At 41.4% G+C, this 21,543-nt stretch overlaps 1 protein-coding gene across 2 annotated transcripts; it reads left to right on the top strand.

The window, feature by feature from the left end:
* The first annotated feature begins 264 nt into the window (after positions 1 to 264).
* Positions 265 to 15,988, top strand: LOC133552622 (voltage-gated monoatomic cation channel TMEM109-like). Of its 2 annotated transcripts, XM_061899926.1 has the most exons (4): positions 265 to 1,049; positions 3,209 to 3,268; positions 15,306 to 15,408; positions 15,553 to 15,988. In XM_061899926.1, exons 1-4 carry the CDS (start codon positions 831 to 833, stop codon positions 15,909 to 15,911), a joined length of 741 nt encoding a protein of 246 aa, XP_061755910.1. In that variant the 5' UTR covers positions 265 to 830; the 3' UTR covers positions 15,912 to 15,988. The 2 variants fall into 2 exon arrangements, with proteins under 2 accessions (XP_061755910.1, XP_061755911.1); XM_061899927.1 differs by lacking the exon at positions 3,209 to 3,268 and having other exon boundaries at positions 270 to 1,049.
* Positions 15,989 to 21,543: the final 5,555 nt, after the last annotated feature.

Genomic DNA, 21,543 nt, shown 5'->3' with positions numbered 1-21,543 from the left:
CTTGTTTAAAACATGTCATCAAAAATATGTATTCATTGTGAGAAATCATTTAGATGATCAATGTTTCCACAAAGATAATTATCATTAATTATTGATAATATAGAGTTAAAGGTAAATTGAGCAAATTGGCTATTTCTGGCAATTTATTTAAGTGTGTATCAAACTGGTAGCCCTTCGCATTAATCAGTACCCAAGAAGTAGCTCTTGCTTTCAAAAAGGCTGGTGACCCCTGAGCTATGGGGAGAAAGACTGCATTTCCCAGAATGCATTTCGTAGCCTCTTTTGGATTTCCCCCCCACATCTATGCTGCAACTCGTCAGGATTTGTCGTCAACCCCGGCGGGGAAAGGAGTATATATTTTTTAATTTTTTTTAGCAACCACTGGAGCCATTTTACTTCCAAAATAAGAAAATATCCGAACTTAACATACATTTGGAGACAAAGGGCTATCGCGCGTGACTTTTGTATGACTCGGCGCTCAAATAAGCTTCACTCGGCTCGTGTTCCGCTCAAAGCCACAACGTCTCGTTTTTTTCCCCATCTTTTTGTTTGGCTTACTTTTGGAACATTAGTGCACTGAATTGTTTTTTTTATTATAACTTGAAACTGGAAGCGTGTTGGACTTTTGGGTTTAAATCTTCTGAAAGTGTTAGCTGCCTAATATAGCTAGCGTTAATACCGCAGCGTCCTTGGCTGAGGAGGAGTGGATCATTGCCGCCTTGCCAAAGTTTATAATTACACCCTCGATCGCATTTCCGTCCTTTTAACCCCTTTTTGTCGGTTAAAGACCATTTCTTATCCCGTCCTTGGAACAAAACGGTGCTCCTACGATGGCTTTTAATGTCTGTTTGAGCGCCGCGGCTCGCATTTTGCTGCTCCTGCTGACTTCCACGGTGCTCCATGCTGAGGCCGAGCAAGCAAGCCACACCGCCGGGAAGGAGAGCCCGCCGACGGTCACCCTGCGCAGCTTGTTCCGTGGAGCCAGCCAGGAGCTCCACCAGTACGCGGAGTCTCTGCTGGGAACTGGTGTCATCCGATCAGTGGTTGAGGTAAAAAAAACAAACACGATTTTTCCTCCTAACTCTTCCTAACGCGACTAATTATCCCTAATCAAAGCTTAATTAACCTCTAATTGGACCTCTTTCACTCTGTCTTCATCCAACCACAACTATTAAAGGCCCACTGAAAGGAGATTTTCTTATTTAAACGGGAATAGCAGGTCCATTCCATGTGTCATACGTGACCATTTTGCAATATATTGCCATATTTTTGCTGAAAGGATTTAGTAGAGAACATTGACGATAAAGTTCGCAACTTTTGGTCGCTAATAAAAAAGCCTTGCCTTTACAGGAAGTAGCAGACGGTGTGCGTGTGACGTCACTGGTTGTGGAGCTCCTCACATTGTTTACAATCATGGCCACCAGCAGTTAGAGCGATTCAGACCGAGAAAGCGACGATTTACCCATTCATTTGAGGGAGGATGAAAGATTCGTGGATGAGGATACTGAGTGTGAAGGACTAGAAGAAGGAAAAAAAGACGAGGGCAGTGGGGGCGTTTCAGATGTTAGACACATTTACAAAGATAATTCTGGAAAATCCCTTGTCTGCTTATTGTGTTACTAGTGTTTTAGTGAGATTATATAGCAGGGGTCGGGAACCTTTTTGGCTGAGAGAGCCATGAAAGCCAAATATTTCACAATGTATTTCCGTAAGAGCCATATAACATTTTTCAACACTGAATACCACTAAATTCGTGCATTTTTAAGTATGACCAACATTTGTAGAGTATAATAAGTCTCTTATTCTTTTTAACAACATTGTTATTATAAAAGTTAACCAATAATACATATAATACTTCTTACCATTAATCTTGAACAGGTGTGGTAGAAAACGGATGGTTGGATTAAATTGCATGAGAATGTCTTATAATTTGAACGTTATTTTTGAAACTGTGATTACCAGCGGAATTATTCATTACTTATCGTGTTAAGCAATGTCAGCTAAGATTTATCTGAGAGCCAGGTGCAGTCATCTGGCTCTAGAGCCGTAGGTTCCCTACCCCTGGTTTAAGCATTAGACACCTTTTTACCTGCACTCTGCCTCCCGCTGTTTCCCACATCTACAAAGCAATTAGCTACCGACTGCCACCTACTGATATGGAAGAGTATTACACGGTTACTCGGCATAGCTCGGTTGTTAGAGTGGCCGTGCTAGCAACCTGAGGGTTCCAGGTTCGATTCCCCCTTCCGCCATCCTAGTCACCGCCGTTGTGTCCTTGGGCAAGACACTTTACACACCTGCCCCCAGTGCCAAATGTAACTTAGATATTCGGTGTCACTTTGTAAAGCGCTTTGAGTCACTAGAGAAAAGCGCTATATAAATATAATTATCTGAGAGCCATATGTGGTCATCAAAAGAGCCACATCTGGCTCTAGAGCCATAGGTTCCCTACCCCTGTTATATAGTCATACCTGGAAGTCGGAGGGGTGTGGTGACAGCCAGTGTCTCTGAGGGAAGCCACGGAGAAGGCAAGAAAGTCACAGCTGCAGGAGGAAAGACACAAGCTCCGCTCATGTTTACGGTAAGAGACGACTTATTACCACAATTTTCTCACCGAAACCTGCCGGTCGACATGTGGGAGAGAACCGTGTTCGCTTGACCGCTCTGTTCCATATTAAAGCTTCACAACAAACAGAGAAACACCGGCTGTGTTTGTGTTGTTACAGCCGGCTGCAATACACCGCTTCCCATCTACACCTTTCTTCTTTGACGTCTCCATTAATAATTGAACAAATTGCAAAAGATTCAGCAACACAGATGTCCAGAATACTGTGTGATTATGCGATAAAAACAGACTACTTTTAGCCGTGATCGGTGCTGGGAGAACATGTCCGCTACCACCGGTGACGTCACGCGTCATAAGCGTCATCATTCCGCGACGTTTTCAACGGGATACCTCGCGGGAAATTTTAAATTGCAATTAATTAAACTAAAAAGGCCGTATTGGCATGTGTTGCAATGTTAATATTTCATCATTGATGTATAAACTATCAGACTGCATGGTCGGTAGTTGTGGGTTTCAGTAGGCCTTTAAATAACCACTAATTGGACCTCTTTCTCTCTGTCTTCATCCAACCACAACGTTTAATGCTCCCCCCTCCTTTTTGGCTTCTTCACCTGTTGTCACTTCGCTCTTCTGCTCTCCTAGAGTGCACTCTTGTTTCTAGAGTCACTGCTCGGGCAGGAGAACGTCTATTCAGTGGCCATGGTAAGAAACCACCTGGGATTTTCTTCTAACCTGCCCCCCCTAGTAGCATGACATGATTGTAGACCAACGTTGCACAGGACACATAAGGTCCCATCCAATAGTGTGTTTGTTATTGTTTGCAGTAGCAGTAGTGGTGCATCTTCCTGAGAGACGCTTGTTCAGATTAAAACAAATATTCCATGCATGTGAGGTGAGGAATTACGTGCATGTGGGGTATTTCATGCATGTGAGGTGAGGAATCCATGTATTCTGCTGCTTTAGTGCAAAAGGGATGGTAAATGGTTGTACTTGTATAGCCCCTTTCTGCCCCTTATTTTAAGGAACCCAAAGCACTTTGACTACAAAACTTGTGTCCATATGAGTTGGGAAATTGTGTTGGATGTAAATATAAACAAATACAATGATTTGCAATTCCTTTTCAACCCATATTCAATTGAATGCACTATAAAGACAAGATATTTGATGTTCAAACTCATAAACTTTATTTTTTTTTGCAAATAATAATTAACTTAGAATTTCATGGCTGCAACACGTGCCAAAGTAGTTGGGAAAGGGCTTGTTCACCACTGTGTTACATCACCTTTTCTTTTTACAACACTCAATAAACGTTTGAGAACTGAGGAAACTAATTGTTCAAACTTTGAAAGTGGAGTTCTTTCCCATTCTTGTTTTATGTAGAGCTTCAGTCCTTCAACAGTCAGGTGTCTCTGCTGTCGTATTTTACGCTTCATAATGCGCCACACATTTTTGATGGGAGACAGGTCTGGACTGCAGGCGGGCCAGGAGAGTACCCAATGCCCATACTCTTTTATTATGAAGCCACGTTGTTGTAACACTTGGTTTGGCATTGTTTTGCTGAAATAAGCAGGGGCGTCCACGATAACGTTGCTTGGATGACAAAATATGTTGCTCCAAAACCTGTATGGACCTTTCAGCATTAATGGTGCCTTCACAGAAGTGTAAGTTACCCATGCCTTGGGCACTAATACACCCCCATACCATCACAGATGATGGCTTTTGAAATTTGCGCCTATAACAATCCGAATGGTTATTTTCCTCTTTGTTCTGGAGGACACCACGTCCTCTGTTTCCAAATATAATTTGAAATGTGGACTCGTCAGACCACATAACACCTTTCCACTTTGCATCAGTCCATCTTAGGTGAGCTCGGGCCCAGCGAAGCTGGCGGCGTTTCAGGGTGTTGTTGATAAATGGGTTTGGCTTTGCATGGTAGAGTTTTAACTTGCACTTACAGATGTAGCGACCAACTGTAATTACTGTCAGTGGTTTTATGAAGTGTTCCTTAGCCCATGTGGTGATATCCTTTACCACACTGATGTCGGTTTTTGATGCAGTACCGCCTGAGGGGTCAAAGGTCCGTAACGTCATCGCTTACGTGCAGTGATTTCTCCAGATCCTCTGAACCTTTTGATGATTTTACGGACCCTAGATGGTAAAATCCGTAAATTCCTTGCAATAGCTCGTTGAGAAATGTTGTTCTAAAACTGTTCGACAATTTTCTTACAAAGTGGTGACCCTCGCCGCATCCTTGTTTGTGAATTACTTAGCATTTCATGGAAGCTGCTTTTATACCCAATCATGACACCCACCTGTTCCCAATTAGCCTGCACACCTGTGGGATGTTCCATAAGTGTTTGATGAGCATTCCTCAACTTTATCAGTATTTATTGTCACCTTTCCCAACTTCTTTGTCACGTGTTGCTGGCATCAAATTCTTAAAATTAATGAATATTTGATAAAAAAAAATGTTTATAAGTTTGAACATCAAATATGTTGTCTTTGTAGCATATTCAACTGAATATGGGTTGAAAATGATTTGCAAATCATTGTATCCGTTTATATTTACATCTAACACAATTCCCAACTCATATGGAAACGGGCTTTGTATTTCCACATCCACCCATTTTCACACACTGATGGCGGGAGCTGCCATGCAAGGTGCTAACCAGGACCCATCAGGAGCAAGGGTGAAGTGTCAAGTTCTCAAGGACACAACAGGGTAGAAGTTCCGGATTGAACCAGTAACTCTCAGATTGCTGGCACGGCCACTCTCTCAATTTCTCCACGCCGTCTCCAGGATGCAGAAAGAGTTGGATCAGAAACCGAAATAGAACTTTAATCTGGCGGTTCTATCAGATTATGTGTCCAGTTAGGACTTGGGTGTCAGGTCAAAGAAGTTTAGCGTACAACATTTATAAAAATGTAGAGTACAGGCCAAGCGTTTGGACACACCTTCTCATTCAATGCGTTTTCTTTATTTTCATAACTATTTACATTGTGGATTGTCACTGAAGGGGCAGCACGGTGGTACAGGGGTTAGTGCATGTGCCTCACAATACGAGAGTCCAGAGTAGTCCTGGGTTCAATCCCGAGTGGAGTTTGCATGTTCTCCCCGTGACTGCGTGGGTTCCCACCTTCAAAAACATGCACCTGGGGATAGGTTGATTGGCAACACTAAATTGGCCCTAGTGTGTGAATGTTGTCTGTTTATCTGTTGGCCCTGCGATGACGATGAGGTGGCGACTTGTCCAGGATGTATCCCGCCTTCCGCCCGAATGCAATGTCATGAAAAAGGGACGTTTTTGTGGTTGGTGCACTAATTGTAAGTGTATGTTGTGTTTTTTATGTTGATTTAATATTAAAAAAAAATATATATATATATATTTTTTTTTTATAAAAAATTCTTCTGCAGCCCGGTGGTTGGGGACCACTGATGTAGACCACAAGGAAGTGTTTTACATTTAGAAAAAAGTAATAATATGACTCATTTGATGTGCCCTATAATCGGGTGCGCCGTATTTATGGAAAAAAGATCATACATAGACCGTTCATCGGCATTGCGCCTTATAATCCGGTGCGCCCTATGGTCCGGAAAATACGGTACATAACTCCACGTGTTCATTCATAGTTTTGATGCCCTTGGTTACAATCTACAATGTAAATAGTCATGAAAATAATGAAAACTCATTACATGAGAAGGTGTGTCCAAACATTTGGCCTGTACTGTATATAACATTTACTAAACCTAAATCTTGTCTGACTAGAAGAAACTAAAAAGTATATCCAGTAAGAAAACAATCTGTTCAATGTAATGTTTCAGCTTCACCTCATCTTATAAAGGTAAATTGTCATTTATTTTTGCCAATATTGAGGATCAGAATCTTGACCATTATTGAAAGAAGTAAGACCAGTACATTCACATTCCTGGGACTTTTCAAAACCTGTGTTCTGACTTTATCTTGTTCCACCACTTTTGTCTGTAACTTGTTGTGCAGACTGACTCATTCCCATACTTTCTGACTCATACTAATAATTTCCACAGGCTACTTCCTTTTACTTTTGACAACAGATTTTTTTCCTTTTTTTTTTCTAGTTCATCACTGAAAATACATGTTTATCAGGGCTGCAGCTACCGATTTATTTTAGTAATCTATTGAGGCGTCGTGGCTTGGCGGGTAAAGCGGCCGTGCCAGCAACTCGAAGGTTCTAGTTTCCGCCATCCTTGTCACAGCTGTTGTCCTTGGGCAGGACACGTTACCCACCTGCTTCTTGTACCACCCACATTGGTTTGAATGTAGTTTAAAGATTTAGATCATGGGTTTCACTGTGTAAAGCGCTTGGGAGTCTTAGGAGGAAAAAAAGCGCTATATAAATGTACTCTACTATTGATTAGTTAGTTTGGTTATGCTTTATAGCATGGGTGTCAAACTCTGGCCCGCGGGCCCGCCCTGCAATTTCATTTGGCCCTTGAGGCAATATCAAATTAACATTAGAACTGGCCCGCCGATACTGCTGTAACAATGCATTCGCCGCTAATACTCATACTTGCCAACCGTCCCGATTTTCCAACCATTCTCCCGAATTTCTCCAGATTTCCACCCATAAAACAATATTGGTAGCGTGCCTATAAGGCACTACCTTTAGCGTTGTCTACAATATGTTCTCACGTCCGCTTTTCCTCAATACAAACAGCGTGCCGGACAAGTCATATAATATATGCGACTTATACACACACTTAAGTGAATGCCGTCCATACTTGCTCAACAGCCATACAGGTCAGACTGAGGGTGGCCGTATAAACAACTTTAACACTGTTACAAATATGCGCCGCGCTGTGAACCTACACCAAACAAGAATGACAAACACATTTCGGGAGAACATCTGCCCTGTAACACAACATAGACACAACAGAACAAATACCCACAATCCCTTGCAGCACTCACTCTTCTGGGACACTACATTATGCACCCTTCGTTACCACCTGACGCCACCCCCCACCCATCGCATTATTTTAAGATTTATTAGCCTGTGGAAAAATGTAATGTTGATATTTACCTCAGAAGGCTGCAAATATAGAAAAGACGCATTCAATGTTTTATTAAAGTTGTATTTATTTTACCATTGATGTTTTTTTGTTTGTTTTTTGAAAGTTTATTTTGCACTATTAAGTTATATAAGTATTGCTTGTTCCATATTCAGTGGTAAAGCAAATCAGTGTAGCAAACTGAGCAATATTTAAGAATTTATTCATGCACTTTCTCTTGTTACTTCAAGGCTTGAATGTTTGATTCATTCATTATTGTTATTTTATTTTCAAATGTATTATTAGCCTGTGGAAAAAGTTTGCTTTGATATTTACCTTGGAAGGCTGCAAATTGAAAAGACGCACTCAATTTTTATTTGATATGCCATTGATATTTTTTAATCATTATTATTATTATTATTATTATTTGCTACTTGTTTTTGCATGTCACTATAAAGTTATATAAGCCTTGCTTGTTCAATATTCAATGCAAAACTTGTTTGGGACCCTATTAAAAGGATAATTTGTTCATCCTTGGCCCGCGGCTTTGTTCAGTTTTAAATTTCGGCCCACTCTGTATTTGAGTTTGACACCCCTGCTTTATAGCTTTGATGCGTGTTTTTTTTCTGCTTGATATAACCATCGTTAATATTTTTTGAATAAACGCACATGAAATTGCACTTTCAACATGTTTGATTGATTGAAACTTTTATTAGTAGATTTCACAGTACAGTACATATTCCGTACAATTGACCACTAAATGGTAACACCCGACTAAGTTTTTCAACTTTATTGAGTCAGGTACACATGTCAAACTCAAGGCCCGGGGGCCAAATCTCCGTGATTGCCTAAAAAGAATGTGGATCAACTTTATTTAATCTTTATTGATTAATGTAACTGCGATGAGGTGGCGACTTGTCCGGGGTGTAACCCGCCTTCCGCCCGATTGTAGCTGAGATAGGCACCAGCGACCCCAAAGGGAATAAGCGGAAGAAAATGGATGGATGTGAATTATTTATATAGCACTTTTCTCTAGTGACTCAAAGCGCTTTACATAGAGAAACCCAATATCTAAGTTACATTTAAACCAGTGTGGGTGGCACTGGGAGCAGGTGGGTAAAGTGTCTTGCCCAAGGACACAACGGCAGTGACTACAATGGCGGAAGCGGGAATTGAACCTGCAACCCTCACGTTGCTAGCACGGCCACTTTACCAACCGAGCTGTGCCGCCCCTGGATGGATGATTAATGTAACTAAATGTCGACAGAAAAAAGCAGCTTTTACCTCAATATTATTCGATGCAACAAGCTACAGTAGGAACGGGATTTACACGGACCCAGTCCTGGGTGGATCTCACATGAGAGGAAGAGGAGGGGTTAATCATTTTGCAATGCAGTCTGCTGAAAATGAGGGAAAGCTTCACTCTACATAGCAACTGGTCAAAGCTGGAATGGCGGCTAAAGTGGACATTGCACTTGTAAACAAAATAGTGCCTTCTCAATCCCGTTCCTACTGTATTTCTTATCATGAAGCGGCCCTCCAAGGGCTTTGGTATCTGCGATGAGAATGCCCTTGGTCTAGTAAATATTATGTTGACATTGACATTTTAATACGATGACTGTATAGACTTGAAATGATTCAACCCCAATTGTAAATAATGTAGATTTCGAAACGTACACTCTTTCAAAAAGACGGACAGGTACGATTTTTGTATTTTATTTTAAATGTTGCAAACTATGGCATCAAGGTGGAAGAGGGGTTAGTTATGAAGGTCCTGAGCAGTCTTGGGGTCAATCCTCTTTCTGTGTGGAGTTTGCATGTTGTCCCCGTGACTGTGTGGGTTCCCTCCGGGTACTCCGGCTTCCTCCCACCTCCAAAGACATGCACCTGGGGATAGGTTGATTGGCAACACTAAATTGGCCCCAGTGTGTGAATGTTGTCTGTCTATCTGTGTTGGCCCTGCGATGATATAGCGACTTGTCCAAGGTGTACACTGCCTTCCGCCCGAATGCAGCTGAGATAGGCTCTAGCGACCCCAAAAGGGACAAGCAGTAGACAATGGATGTTCCCAACTACTGGGTAATATTTGCTATATTGTTAGCATTATTAGGTATTGAATAGGCTTATACTGCAGCATATGTGCGAATGTTTTTATAACCTTTTTTTTTTTAATCTCTCAGGAGGAGGTGTTTGCATTAGTAGTCACTCAACTGGCCATAGCTTCTCTTCTTACTAGTTGAGACTGGCTGCAGACTATTTTGTCACAATGACTTCAAAATGTGAACAGTCATTTCCACAGAATTACACCAGTTAATAGATAAATTAATTGCTATATCAATTGTCTAACAAGGCCTATTTTAAGGCGTACACAGACAGCACCGTGAGGTGACAGATGCCCGAGTCATGCTCTGACATGCTGAACAGTCCTCACTTTGTAAGTTGCTGTCGTGCAACAGGTGCAGATAAGCGACTTTGCAGGGCTTCCCCTGACCTTGACGGACGATTCCTCTGCATGTGTGCGTTTGTTTGTGTGCTTGGTATACAAAAATAGAGGTGGGGCAGCTGTTGCCACTCACACACAGCTGTTTGCTCAAGTCCACAGCAAAGCAGCAATTAAATTATGTTCAGAAAGTTATTTCCCTTCACTATTATGTACAGTAAGGGCCTAAAGTTTGAACACGCCTTCTCATTCAATGTGTTTTCTTTATTTTCATGACTATATATTTTACATTGTCAAAGAAGGCATCAAAACAATTAATGAACACATGTGGAGTTATGTACCGTATTTTACGGACCATAGGGCGCACATGATTATAAGGCGCACTGCTTATGAACGGTCTATTTTTGTTCTTTTGTCATATGTAAGGCACACCGGATTATAGAGCGCATTAAAGGAGTCGTATGTAAAACACTGCCTTTTTTAGCTGCGGACCGGTCAACGCTTGATAATTTTTCCTGCGGCTGGTGGACGCGGGAGGTGTCTTTTTTTTTTTTAATTTATATATATATATATTTTTTTTTTTCTTTGTCATGAAAAGGGAGTTTTTTTGGGTTAGTGCACTAATTGAAAGTTTATCTTGTTTTTTATGTTGATTTAATAAAAATATATATTTTTTAAAACAATTAAAAAAAAAACAATTAATAAAAAATTATTCTGCGGCCCGGTGGTTGGGGTCCACTGGTCTACATAACATGTAATGGTGGTTCTTTGGTCAAAATGTTGCATTGATCAGTGGTCCCCAACCTTTTTGTATCTGCGGACCGGTCAACGCTTAGTAATTTGTCCCGCGGCCCGGGGGGGGGTTGTCTTTTTATTTATTTATTTATATATATATATATTTTTTTTTCTTTGTCATGAAAAAGGGAGTTTTTTTGGGTTAGTGCACTAATTGTAAGTTTATCTTGTTTTTTTATGTTGATTTAATAAAAATATATATTTTTTAAAACAATTTAAAAAAAAAATTAATAAAAAATTCTTCTGCGGCCCGGTGGTTGGGGTCCACTGGTCTACATAACATGTAATGGTGGTTCTTTGGTCAAAATGTTGCATAGATCAGTGGTCCCCAACCTTTTTGTATCTGCGGACCGGTCAACGCTTTTTTTCTTTTCTTTTTATTTTTCTTCTTTGTCATGAAAAAGGGACGTTTTTGTCATGAAAAAGGGATTTTTTTGTGGTTGGTGCACTATTTGTAAGTGTATATTGTGTTTGAAAAAAAAATATTTATTTTATTTATTTATTTTTCATGAGACGGCGTGGCACAGTGGAAGAGTGGCCGTGCGCAACCCGAGGGTCCCTGGTTCAAATCCCACCTAGTTCCAACCTCGTCACGTCCGTTGTGTCCTGAGCAAGACACTTCACCCTTGCTCCTGATGGGTGCTGGTTGGCGCCTAGCATGGCAGCTCCCTCCATCAGTGTGTGAATGTGTGTGTGAATGGGTAAATGTGGAAGTAGTGTCAAAGCGCTTTGAGTACCTTGAAGGTAGAAAAGCGCTATAAAAGTACAACCCATTTATTTATTTTTTATAAAAAATTCTTCTGCGGCCCGTTACCAATGGTTGGGGACCACTGGCATAGATGATGTTTTACAGATCATCTTCAAGCTGCTTTCTGACAGTCGCTTCAAGATGTGCCGTTTTTTTTAGTTAAGTCAACATAAAAAATACAAAATACACTTACATTCAGTGCACCAACCCAAAAAAAAACTCCCTCCCCCATTTACACTCATACACACAAAAGGGTTGTTTCTTTCTGTTATAATAATCTGGTTCCTACAATTTAGAACAATACTATCTGCACGGGATACGTACAGTCCGTGAAGCACACACGCTGGTCCACTAATAGTACTAACTTTTAACAGTTAATTTTACTCATTTTCATTAATTATTAGTTTCTATGTAACTGTTTTTATATCGTTTTACTTTCTTTCTAATTTTATTGTTTTTAAATTACCTTATCTTCACCAGATCAGGTTGTCAATGAAATTAGATTGTTTAAAGCATGGGTGTCAAACTCTGGCCCATGTAATTTAATTTGGCCCTTGAGGCAATAATAAATTAACATTAGAGCTGGCCCGCCGGTATTATACAGTGGCGGTGCCGTTGTATCACCGCATTCAACGCTAATTCTCATACTTGCCAACCCTCCCCATTTTTCCAGGAGAATCCCGAATTTCCACTTGGACAAAAATATTGGGGGCGTGCCTTAAAGGTACTGCTTTTAGCATCATCTACAACCTGTCGTCACGTCCGCTTTTCCTCCATGCAAACAGCGTGCCGGCCCAGTCACGTAATATGTGGCTTCTACACACACACAAGCGAATGCAATGCATACTTGGTCAACAGCCATACAGGTCACACTGAGGGTGGCCGTATAAACAACTTTAACACTGTTACACCACACTGTGAACCCACACCAAACAAGAATGACAAACACATTTCGGGGGAACATCCACACCGTAACACAACATAAACACAACAGAACAAATACCCAGAACCCCTTGCAGCATTAACTCTTCCGGGACGCTGCAATATACACCCCCGCTACCAACAAAACTCGATTTTGCATGTCACTATAAAGTTATATAAGCCTTGCTAGTTCAATATTCAATGCAAAACTTGTTTGGGTCCCTATTAAAAGGTTAAGTTGTTCAACTTTGGCTCTCGGCTTTGTTCAGTTTACAATTTTGGTCTACTCTGTATTTGAGTTTGACACCCCTTGTTTAAGGGGTTCTTAAAACCAGGTCCAGTCCAGGTCGGGCTCAGCAACACGCACCTTCATGTATGTACATACAAATTGGAGAACATAACAGATTGCATATAATCTGTAAACAAAAATTACATTTATATACTATTCAGATTATGTCCAGGTCGGATTTAGCAACTCATTTATGCACACTCAAATTAGGAAACAACAGATTGCATATAATCTATAAACAAAATAATGTTTTCAAAGAAATTAACATTTTCAAAATAAGCATTTGAGGTTTTCCCATCTTTTTTTAAGTTTTTGGGCATCATTATCGGTTTCAACCATATAACTTTCTAAAGTTAAAAAATACTGGATGCGCTTTCTTATTTACGTGGCTCACCTTTGACAGCGTCTTCGCCCCGTCATCTTTGTTGTAGCGGTGTAGAGTGGGAAAAGTGTCAAAAAATGGAGCTAACTGTTGTAATGAAATTCAGACTTTACTTCAATCAATAACGGAGCAGCATCTCCTCATCCGTGGCTCATTAGTGCAACAACGCCGGAAATGTGTCCCATGAAAAACTGTCTGACCTGAAGTCCAATAGCTAAAGTTCTTTGGGTGAATAATGTAAATTCACGACACCGGTATGTTTTAGCGCTTTCATGGCGAGGATACTGACTCATATAAGTAAGTACTTTACAATACTTTATACTACAAATGGCAACAGTGGAGGATGAATGTCCCATAACAAGAAGATAGAGAAAAAGAAGAAGCTTATCGACTCCGGTGTCGACACGGACTACAAAGGCGGATTCGCGCAATTTTTCAGGACTTAGTCAGATCCCAAGTACAGATCAGCAGGTACCAGAAGGTAAGAAAAGTCGCTTTTGCATAATATTGCGAAGCAAAATGCCAGGGAATTCGTCTTACCCTATAGACACACCTTAAAACCTCTAAAGGCTTAGTGGCCACATGCGTGGACAGCACCTTTTAGCTCTTATTTCCAAAATGTTGTGCACTACCGAATTGGGGTTTTATGGCTGCTTATGTGGACACTTATGCTGCCATCTGGTGGTGTCCGAAGAGTACAACAAACAATGGAATTTGGAAAAGGTGTATAAATAAGAATTAGCATGTCACTAAACATGAAGTATATGTTTGTGTACTTATGGACTAAGTACATCATATCAAAAGCTGATTCTTAGTTTTTATTTTAATTAGAGTCCAATAAGCCCAAATAGTAAAGAGAAATTTAAAAAGCTTGTAAACAAACAGCTTGGGCCTTAAGAAGATAATACTCGGATGTTGAAGCAGAACGAACGGTGCAGCCTACACTTATCTCTTATGTTTGACCGCCATCTACTGTTCACACTTATCATTACACCATTTACCAAATAAAATTACTTCGAGGTGGGTAAGCTCAACCAAACGTATTCCTTACATTAGGCGCACCGGGTTATAAGGCGCACTGTCGAGTTTTGTGGAAAAAAAATAATTTTAAGCGCGCCTTGTAGGCCGAAAAATACGGCACTTAACAAAAAAAGGGGAAATAACCGAAAACATGTTTTATATTCTAGTTCTTTCAAAATAGCCACCCTTTGCTCCGGTCCGATGACCATGGATCAAGTACTGGCTGTCCAGAGTCGAGACCCAGGATGGACCGCTCGTCGGGACCCAGGATGGACCGCTCGCCTGTATCGGTTGGGGACATCTCTACGCTGCTGATCCGCCTCCGCTTGAGATGGTTTCCTGTGGACGGGACTCTCGCTGCTGTCTTGGATCCGCTTGAACTGAACTCTCGCGGCTGTGTTGGAGCCACTATGGATTGAACTTTCACAGTATCATGTTAGACCCGCTCGACATCCATTGCTTTCGGTTCCCTAGAGGGGGGGGGGTTGCCCACATCTGAGGTCCTCTCCAGGGTTTTTCATAGTAAGCATTGTCACTGGCGTCCCACTGGATGTGAATTCTCCCTGCCCACTGGGTGTGAGTTTTCCTTGCCCTTTTGTGGGTTCTTCCGAGGATGTTGTAGTCGTAATGATTTGTGCAGTCCTTTGAGACATTTGTGATTTGGGGCTATATAAATAAACATTGATTGATTGATTACTTTTTCGCACACTCTTGGCATTCTCTCGATGAGCTTTAAGAGGTAATCACCTGAAATGGTTGTCACTTCACAGGTGTGCTTGAAGCTCATGGAGAGAATGCCAAGAGTGTGCAAAAAAGTAATCGGAGCAAAGGGGGGCTATTTTGAACAAACAAGAATATAAAACATGTTTTTTTTTGTTAAGTACATAACTCCACATGTGTTCATTCATAGTTTTGATGCCTTCAGTGACAATTTACAATGTAAACATTCATGAAGATAAAACGCATTAAACTTTTGGCCTGCACAGTGTATATCATGTCAATGAGAGAGAATATGACTTAAAAAAAAAAAGAGGAAGGGCTCAGTTTTCATGTGTTTTGAATGTGATCAGAAAGTGTTGCAACGAGCTAAAACTTGTCTTCTCTGGACACCCAAACAGTTTTTGCAAATGATGATCCGCTGCGTGGCCGAAGGGGCGTCCAGCGGCCTCAACGTCATCGCCGTGTACGTGACGGAGATCCTTCGAGTCACAGGATTTGATGGTGGGTGTTTGGTGCGAGGCTTGTTTACTCCCAGTTTGTTGGCACTGAAAGTAGGAAATATGAGGGAGTGCCTCTCCCTCAGGCTGCTACGACTTTTTTTTTCTTTTTTTTTTTAAATAATGTAATTCATTGTTCCCATCCCAGCTACCTTCACGCTGCCTCGCTTCACCCCAGAGGGTGTGATCACAGTGGCCCAGTGGGGCATCCTGGCTCTCATGGGCTACTGGGGCCTGACCATCCTCCTCCGCCTGGTGATCGGCACTCTGCGGCAGGTCTTCTGGTTGGTGAAGATGGCGGTGGTGCTGTGGCTCTTCGCCATGATCGTGAGCGACAAGAGCGCCAGCGGGGATACCACGGCGGTGCGCCTGGGCGGCCTGGTGCTGGCGTACATCCTGTTGAGCCTGCTGACCTCCGGCTCGGACCAGACGGGCGTTCTGGAGCATCGCCTGAGGAGCCTGGAGGGCCGAGTGAAGGCGGTGGAGAAGAAGAAAGGTAACAATTGAGGAAACATTGGACAAAGGGGATAGTTTGTATGGGTGTCAAACTACTATTGGTAATAAAATGGCTTTTTAATGAGAAAGTAGAATGGTGTGAATGTCGTGTTGCGTCAGTGGGGACTTTCTGAGCTTGTTAAAGCTTTCTGCCTTTCTTATCGCTGTCAGCTTTATCTTCTCCGCCATTTTCAGTCACACTTCCTCTCCGGTTCCCTCTCAAGTCCTTTCCACCCCCTGTCAAGGAGTGGGACGGAAGAGGTCAGGTTCAAACACCGATGACGTCTATCAAACAGACAAGATGCAAGGAATTAAACAGAGACAGGATTCAATTTGGCTCGATGAGAATAAACGCGAAGACCTGTACCCTTGTACAGTGTCGTCCCACACTCTGATGAAAGGTTGCACGCCTCATTTTTTATTTGGACTTTCCATGATTACATGGGAACAGCCGTTTCTAAAGGAAGGGGGTCGTAAACAGCCGTTGCCCTCGGTTAAAAAACAGTTCAAAGAAAAGGTGCATGGAAAGGGGTCAGGTCCTACTTCCTTTCGGCTTTGTAGATCTCGGGTGAAGACAGGCTCTTCCTGTGGATCACAATAGATCAAAGAAAACGACACCTTCATGTCGCTTCCCATCCTTCACAGTGGAGTTTTACAAGCCTTTTGATTGGTAAGATCAAAGACAGAAATTGTGTTAGACATAAATATAACGGAATACAATGATTTGCAAATCCTTTTCAACCCATATTCAATTGAATGCACTACAAAGACAAGATATTTGATGTTCAAACTCAAAAACTTTATTATTTTTTTTTTGCAAATAATAATTAACTTAGAATTTCATGGCTGCAACACATGCCAAAGTAGTTAGGAAAGGACATGTTCAGCACTGTGTTGCATCATCTTTTCTTTTAACAACACTAAATAAATGTTTGGGAACTGAGGAAACTAATTGTTGAAGCCTTGAAACTGGAACAATTTCCCATTCTTATTTTGACCTACTCAGTGGCCTAGTGGTTAGCATGTCCGCCCTGAGATCGGTAGGTTGTGAGTTCAAATCCCGGCCGAGTCATACCAAAGACTATAAAAATGGGACCCGTTGCCTCCCTACTTGGCACTAAGCATCAAGGGTTGGAATTGGTAATTAAATCACCATAAATGATTCCCGGGCGCGGCACTGCTGCTGCCCACTGCTCCCCTCACTTCCCAGGGGGTGATCTTAGAGCGTTTGTATTTTTCATGCCTGCCTTTTGCTCGTTCATATCTCTTCTTAGATGATTGTGGATCAAAAGGTTGCGAGTTTTTAAGGATGGCGCCCAATCCGGGTTGGTAAAATGGTATAGATCTGCTCGTTTTCCTAAAATGAATAAACAACAATTGTTTCAGGCTAATGTCAATCAATCAATCAATGTTTATTTATATAGCCCCAAATCACAAATGTCTCAAAGGACTGCACAAATCATTACGACTACGACATCCTCGGAAGAACCCACAAAAGGGCAAGGAAAACTCACACCCAGTGGGCAGGGAGAATTCCCATCCAGTGGGACGCCAGTGACAATGATGACTATGAGAAACCTTGGAGAGGACCTCAGATGTGGGCAATCCCCCCCCTCTAGGCGACCGAAAGCAATGGATGTCGAGCGGGTCTAACATGATACTGTGAAAGTTCAATCCATTGTGGCTCCAACACAGCCGCGAGAGTTCAGTTCAAGCGGATCCAAGACAGCAGCGAGAGTCCCGTCCACAGGAAACCATCTCAAGCGGAGGCGGATCAGCAGCGTAGAGATGTCCCCAACCGATACACAGGCGAGCGGTCCATCCTGGGGCCCGACGAGCGGTCCATCCTGGGTCTTGACTCTGGACAGCCTGTACTTCATCCATGATCATCGGACCGGACCCCCTCCACAAGGGAGGGGGGGGGACACAGGAGAAAAAAGAAAAGAAGCGGCAGATCAACTGGTCTAAAAAGGAGGTCTATTTAAAGGCTAGAGTATACAGATGAGTTTTAAGGTGAGACTTAAATGCTTCTACTGAGGTAGCATCTCGAACTGTTACCGGGAGGGCATTCCAGAGTACTGGAGCCCGAACGGAAAACGCTCTATAGCCCGCAGACTTTTTTTGGGCTCTAGGAATCACTAATAAGCCGGAGTCTTGTGAACGCAGATTTCTTGCCGGGACATATGGTACAATACAATCGGCAAGATAGGATGGAGCTAGACCGTGTAGTATTTTATACGTAAGTAGTAAAACCTTCAAGTCACATCTTAAGTGCACAGGAAGCCAGTGCAGGTGAGCCAGTACAGGCGTAATGTGATCAAACTTTCTTGTTCTTGTCAAAAGTCTAGCAGCCGCATTTTGTACCAACTGTAATCTTTTAATGCTAGACATGGGGAGACCCGAAAATAATACGTTACAGTAATCGAGAAGAGACGTAACAAACGCATGGATAATGATCTCAGCGTCTTTAGTGGACAGAATGGAGCGAATTTTAGCGATATTACGGAGATGAAAGAAGGCCGTTTTAGTAACGCTTTTAATGTGTGACTCAAAGGAGAGAGTTGAGTCGAAGATAATACCCAGATTTTTTACTAAGTCACCTTGTTTAATTATTTGGTTGTCAAATGTTAGAGTTGTATTATTAAATAGAGGTCGGTGTCTAGCAGGACCGATAATCAGCATTTCCGTTTTTTTTGGCGTTGAGTTGCAAAAAATTAGCGGACATCCATTGTTTAATTTCATTAAGACACGCTTCCAACTGACTACAGTCCGGCGTGTTGGTCAGCTTAGATTTTCACTCATTAATCACATAGACAGCCTTTTGGGGATTTTCTTGTAGTTTTTATAGGGATATGGAAGTTTTAGGGTATCTTGATTTAATTCAGTCAAATTTTAATAAAATCGTCCAAAAATAAGCGTAGATTGTCTATATTATATTATAGTAGTTCCTCCTATGTTTTAATATCTATTCTAACCATACAGTATGATCTTCAAGGGGTTGAATAATTTTGTCAATGAGATATTAAGAGAAATGACACTGTTTGGTATGTTACAAAATATAATGTTGTAATTCAAGTTGCATTTGTCTATTTAACGCGTCTTTATTTAATATGACTATAAACAAAATACACGGAGTAAATGTCCAACTTGCTAAAACACCAAAATTGTGTGGGGGTTGAATCATTTTGATCACAACCGTAACACATTTTATCATCGATACAGAGAGCAACATAATTCAAAGTACCTGTTACAAAATGATCAGAGCAACCTTTATAATGTCGTTTTGCTGGATCTGGGGTAAATCCCACTCCATTGATTCTAGCTAGCCACAGGTTGCGCCTTTCTGTCGACAGTCGCTCGGTTTCTTTTCCCTGTTTTACTTAGACCTTTGCGATATCGTAGTACTTTGTTGTTCTTTGTCCTCAATTGGCGCGGTTTACACAGCCCCAAACGACACGTGTGACCCATTTCTCACAAAAATACAACGGAGGCGTCCTTGGTTACGAGTGTTTGTTTTGACACACAAGATGGCGGACAAGGGGAATGGTGGTGACGGTTGTGACGTCATCGGAAACCCATGTATTCAAAACTGATGTTCAGGCGCAGAGGTTCCGCAGCCTCTGTAGCAGAACCATGTTCTGTAACATGATGAGAGTGCGGAAACATGACCACATCACACCAACTTCCTGTTCCATTCGGGATTGAATTCAAAATCTCCCTACTAACTCACCAGTGCCCCCCTCTACCCCAAGGAATTGCTCACCCCCAACCCAAATCCTCCACACGACACCTCGGCTTCGGACAGGCTAACCTCCTCCAACCTCCACGGACAAAGCTTCGAACAATGGGATTCGGGGTTTCTGCTCCGCTGCTCCCAGTCTGTGGAACGCTCTCCCTGACCACCTGAGGGCACCTCAGACTGTGGATGCTTTTAAAAAAGGCTTAAAAACCCATCTTTTTTTTTAAAAAAAAGCCTTTATATAGACATGCATGCTGGTTCTAGCTATTGGGTTGTTTTTACTTTTATATTTTATTTATTTTTATTATCTTTTTACTACTATTATTATCACTATTTTTTACACTGAGGCACTTTGAGGTTGTTTGCTCAACGTAAAGTGCTTTTTTACAAATAAAACCTATTATTATTATTATCATTATATTAGCTTATTCCCTCATGCCATAAGACTCTTGAACGTATCATAATAATCCCCTTAATTCCCCCCAAAAATTTATTTTTTATATATATATATATACATATATGTATGTATGTATGTATATATATGTGTATATATGTATATATATATATGTGTATATATATATATATATATGTGTATATATATATATCTCCTGATGATTGAGGGAATCCCTCATGAAACAGTTCTGTAGAGATGAAGTAGTCTTGTGATTTTTCCCACACGTATATATATATCTATATATTTATATATATAACATACATCCATAAACATGGATGCATATGCAAAAGTGCAACATATTTATCTGTACAATTTATTTATATCTGCACCTTATAGATTTTTTATCCTGCACTACCATGAGCTAATGCAACAAAATTTTGTTCTTATCTGTACTCTAAAGTTCAAATTTAAATGACAATAAAAAGGAAGTCTAAGTCTAGTCTTCAGCGTCAATGTTACTCCTGTTAATAGTAAACATGGCTTGTTTTAAAATGATGTGATGTACATTCAAAGTGGTTACATTTGAATGATATAAAAAACAGAATTTACCAAAACGCATCCAGCAAAAGCCCTAACCAAGTCTTTAGGGTTGAACTTCCCGCTGACAAAAATCGTTACTATGGTGACGAGTAGTCACGAAACGTGCTGAGAAGCGTTGCCAGACGTACAATAGTTCCTTTTTAATGTGCAATTTATGTGCTCTGCGTGCAATATGTTACTCTTTAGTGCATGGGTGTCAAACTCTGGCCCGCGGGCCAAAATTGGCCCACCGTGTAATTTTAATTTGGCCCTTGAGGCAATATCAGATTAACATTAGAGCTGGCCCGCCGGTATTATACAGCTTATACTCATACTTGCCAACCCTCCTGATTTTCCAGGGAGACTTCCGAAGTTCAGTGCCCCTCCCGAAAATTTCCCAGGGCAACCGTTCTCCCGAATTTCTCCCCGGACAACAATATTGGGGTCGTGCCTTAAAGGCTTTAGCGTCTTCCACAACCTGTCGTTATGTCCGCTTTGCCTCTATACATACAGCATGCCGGCCAAGTCACATAGTATACGCGGCTTGTACACACACACACACAAAAGTGAATACAATGCATATTTGATCAACAGCCATACAGGTCACACTGAGGGTGGGCGTAAAAACAACTTCAACACTGTTACAAATATGCGCCACACTGTGAACCCTGTCCAGACAAGAATGACAAACACAATTCGGGAGAACAACCGCACCGAAACACAACAGAACAAATACCCAGAACCCCTTGCAGCACTAACTCTTCTGGGACGCTACAATAATCACCGAACCCCGCCACCCCCCAACCCAGACCACCTCATTGTTATTTTATTTTCAAATGTATTAGCTAGTGGCAAAGGTTAATGTTGATATTTACTTCAGAAGGCTGCAAATACAAAAGAGGCATTGCATTTTTTTATTTAAATGTTATTTC

Source organism: Nerophis ophidion, linkage group LG05, assembly GCF_033978795.1.
Source record: "Nerophis ophidion isolate RoL-2023_Sa linkage group LG05, RoL_Noph_v1.0, whole genome shotgun sequence".
Classification (NCBI taxonomy): Eukaryota; Metazoa; Chordata; class Actinopteri; order Syngnathiformes; family Syngnathidae; genus Nerophis; species Nerophis ophidion.
The sequence above is the reverse complement of the archived record's forward strand: the minus strand, read 5'-3'. Positions and strand labels throughout refer to the sequence as shown.

Bases quoted from the DNA above. Each gene is read 5' to 3' on its own strand.
- LOC133552622 (XM_061899926.1), top strand. From the start codon at position 831: ATGGCTTTTAATGTCTGTTTGAGCGCCGCGGCTCGCATTTTGCTGCTC. The intron at 3,269-15,305 runs GTAAGAAACCAC...ACACCCAAACAG, and splicing joins ACGTCTATTCAGTGGCCATG to TTTTTGCAAATGATGATCCG. The intron at 15,409-15,552 runs GTGGGTGTTTGG...TTCCCATCCCAG, and splicing joins TCGAGTCACAGGATTTGATG to CTACCTTCACGCTGCCTCGC.